At 41.8% G+C, this 3,562-nt stretch overlaps 1 protein-coding gene across 2 annotated transcripts in view; it reads right to left on the bottom strand.

The window, feature by feature from the left end:
* The window catches only part of gramd2b (GRAM domain containing 2B), a 20,175-nt gene extending 17,177 nt beyond the window's left edge, over positions 1-2,998 (bottom strand). For both annotated transcript variants that reach the window (XM_031878924.1, XM_031878920.1), the window contains exon 1: positions 2,830-2,998. In XM_031878924.1, coding sequence (XP_031734784.1) covers positions 2,830-2,906 — 77 coding nt within the window. In that variant the 5' untranslated portion in view covers positions 2,907-2,998. The remainder of the gene's footprint in view (positions 1-2,829) is intronic.
* Between the last annotated feature and the right edge of the window lie 564 nt (positions 2,999-3,562).

The raw sequence follows: 3,562 nt of genomic DNA on the forward strand, positions 1-3,562 counted from the left end.
GTGTGTGTGTGTGTGTGTGTGTGTGTGTGTGTGTGTGTGTGTGTGTGATCTTGTGTGTGCAAAGACAGTCAACAAACACAAAGTTTCTCTCTCAGTGATTATACATCAATCTAGTTGTCTCTCTGTCCCTTTAGGATACACAGATACACACTTCTATCACATACACACACACACACACACACACACAATTACACAGCTATCCTTGTGAGGACCCTCGTTGTCATGATACATTTGCAGGCCTGTAAGTCCAAACCTTAAAGGGACAGTGCAACATTCTGGGAAATCGAGAAATCAGTCAGAGAGTGGTTAGCCTAGCTTAGCATAAAGACGTGAAAGAATTCACTGCCCACGAAGCTCACTAATTAACATGCATGTTGTGTAAAAACAACAGGTGACTTTCTGCAGCTTCCTGCAGACTTTTCATCAAGTATCTTTATTAAAATGTACTTAAAATGCCCAAAAATAAAATGGCACATTTAAGAATATATTATCGTATTATAATTATTGATGAAGACTATCAATCTGTCTCCAAATTCTAACAAAGTACTAATGAATCTCTTGTTATCGTACTTAATGTCCCTCATTACTCTCTTGGTGTTCATATTATATGATTCCTTAAAGTACAATGAATACTCATGAATACTCCAACAGTCAGTGCTGGATGATTTAACTCATGCTGATTTAACTAAGCTGTTGACTGTGATGTACTCTGGTTGGTATTGAGACACAGTGATCAGAGTAAACAGAGCCTCCTGCATGAGGTGGAGAGTCAACACGGACCTTTGAAACACAAACAGACGAGTGAACCGCAGCTCACATTCTGCCAACTCCACCGTCTACATTCTGACCATTTCAACATCTGTCCCTCAGGTTGTGAATAGAAATACAATAATACGTCCCTGGAGTTCCCCCTTTAATACCAGACAGTATTCATGAAATATTTGTATCTGCAGAAGGAAACCCTGAGAGAAGAAGTTTAGGACCCACGTCTCTAACAGGACAGATGTTTCTCGTCCTGTAAGGACTCTTGCAGATGCTTTCTCTAACAGGACAGATGTTTCTAGTCCTGTAAGGACTCTTGCAGACACTTTCTCTAACAGGACAGATGTTTCTCGTCCTGTAAGGACTCTTGCAGACGCTTTCTCTAACAGGACAGATGTTTCTAGTTCTGTAAGGACTCCCGCAGACGCTTTCTCTAACAGGACAGATGTTTCTAGTCCTGTAGGGACTCCCGCAGACGCTTTCTCTAACAGGACAGATGTTTCTAGTCCTGTAAGGACTCTTGCAGACGCTTTCTCTAACAGGACAGATGTTTCTCGTCCTGTAAGGACTCCCGCAGACGCTTTCTCTAACAGGACAGATGTTTCTAGTCCTGTAGGGACTCCCGCAGACGCTTTCTCTAACAGGACAGATGTTTCTCGTCCTGTAGAGACTCCCGCAGACGCTTTCTCTAACAGGACAGATGTTTCTCATCCTGTAAGGACTCCCGCAGACGCTTTCTGCTGAATGTATTTCTTCTGCTGCAACACAACAGGTTGAACTGGGTTTACTGGACACTTCTGAGATCCATCGTAGACGGACAGATATATTAAAAGTAAAAGTAAGTCTGACAGTACAGGAGTTTGCATGGCTGACCGTCGTTGATTGATTTCTAACACAAGGCAGTACTCTAGTGATGAGTTCAGAGCATTTCTGTGTGATTGGTATCAATAGAAGTAAAGCTGAGAGGGCGATCAATAGAAGAGAGAGACACTTGAAATGATGATTTACTTCTTTACTTAAGGTCTTATTAAACTTATTTCTTTTCCTTTTTACTAAATTAACTAAATGAACCAAAACACTGGCAACGATATTCTTGGGAAGATAATAATGAGAATAAATATGAAACTAAATATAAATCATACCCTCTGACGTAAATCAAACACTTTTACTGAGATGTTTATAGATATGCAGCTCTATAGATCTACAGAGGGAACCATGGAGTGCATCTTTGGATGGAAAACAATCTGAATGTAAAATGCTTTTGGCTCTTTCAGCTCATGAAGAGTTTCTGTCTTTTGTTTCAGGGCGGTCACGTTCCAAAGTACAAATAAATAACCATCAATCACTTAAAGGGCGAGTTACTGTGGAGACAGACGCTCTTATTATACTTTCCTCCTAAATACGATCAAACACCAGCAAACCTCGTCAGTCTGCAGGTCTTTAGACCCAAATGGAAACACAGACATTCATCAGAAAGTAGTCACTAAACTCACTAAACTTTGGACTGAAAGGATCAGCAACGTCTTCATCATTCTCAAACCATAACACAACAAATACGACTGTTTTCCACTCCTGCCGTTTAAAAAGAGGCGTAACATGGGCTGATGTTACTATTTTTAAGTTGCATAACAAGTTTAGGTAGGGTAGCAATTTGTACCAAAAAGCGTTACTAATCTTAAATCCTGTATTGTGCTGTAGTATGCTGGCGCAGAGCTCACAGAACCAATGTTTTCATCAAGATTCGGTCAAAAACGCAACATACAACATTGTGGATTCAAAGAGGAACATCTGCTGTGTGAAACACAAAGGTTTCTGGTCCTCAACCGTGACACCAAGCTCACAAACCAGAAGAAGAAGTATTTAGCATGGACAGAAAAAACACCAGAAGAAGAAGTATTTAGCATGGACAGAAAAAACACCAGAAGAAGAAGTATTTAGCATGGACAGAAATAAAGAAACATTTTCAACAAAACTGAACATCCAACCTGGAGACTTTCACTTTTATGGAGGTTTTTTTACGGACTCATCAGAATACTATTTTACCAAGAATAAAACATGATTTCTCACCAGTGAAGGTGAGTAGGTTTGGACATCGTGCTCTTCTCTTTAAATTGAAAGAAGTCGTCTACACTGTAGTTCTCCATCACAGGATCACTTGATCACAGCCTCACTGAGCAGTCAGCAGGACATCTTACTTTCTTGTGGATTATTCCGTCTGTGTGTCTGTCCTCAAATATGTACTGCAGGCCACGCCTCCTTGGCCCTGCAAAACAAACACAACATCACTGTCTGTACAGTGTCTCTGTTTGTTTGGTTTGATGCTGGAGATGTTTCACTGAACCCTCGTCCTCCTCGTCCTCCTCCTGTGGCCCCGAGTCTCTTATCAGGGACTCCGTGTTCTACTTTCACTGAAAAACTTTCTTTACATGTCAGGTGGAATGTAACTAACAGTTACTTACTTAAGTACTGTACTTACTATGAGGAACTTTTACCTGGTCCTGAACCAGTATCAGTGTAGTCCTGATCCTCTATCAGACCTCCATCAGTAAAGAGACCATCAGAGAGAAGATGGTCTGTTTCTATAGAGTTCTTCTTGATGCTCGTCATCGGAGCCACCGGGTCAGATTCTGGTGAAACCAGATGAACTCATGCAGGTTCACCAGAACCTCCTTCAGCTCAGACACCAGCAGAGACCGGTCCACCGTGGACAGACCCAGATCCTCCTGCAGAGACCGGTCCACCGTAGACAGACCCAGATCCACCAGCAGAGACCGGTCCACCGTGGACAGACTCAGATCCT

The sequence above is a fragment of the Anarrhichthys ocellatus genome, unplaced genomic scaffold (assembly GCF_004355925.1).
Source record: "Anarrhichthys ocellatus isolate YVR2014 unplaced genomic scaffold, GSC_Weel_1.0 scaffold210, whole genome shotgun sequence".
In the NCBI taxonomy this organism is placed as follows: domain Eukaryota; kingdom Metazoa; phylum Chordata; class Actinopteri; order Perciformes; family Anarhichadidae; genus Anarrhichthys; species Anarrhichthys ocellatus.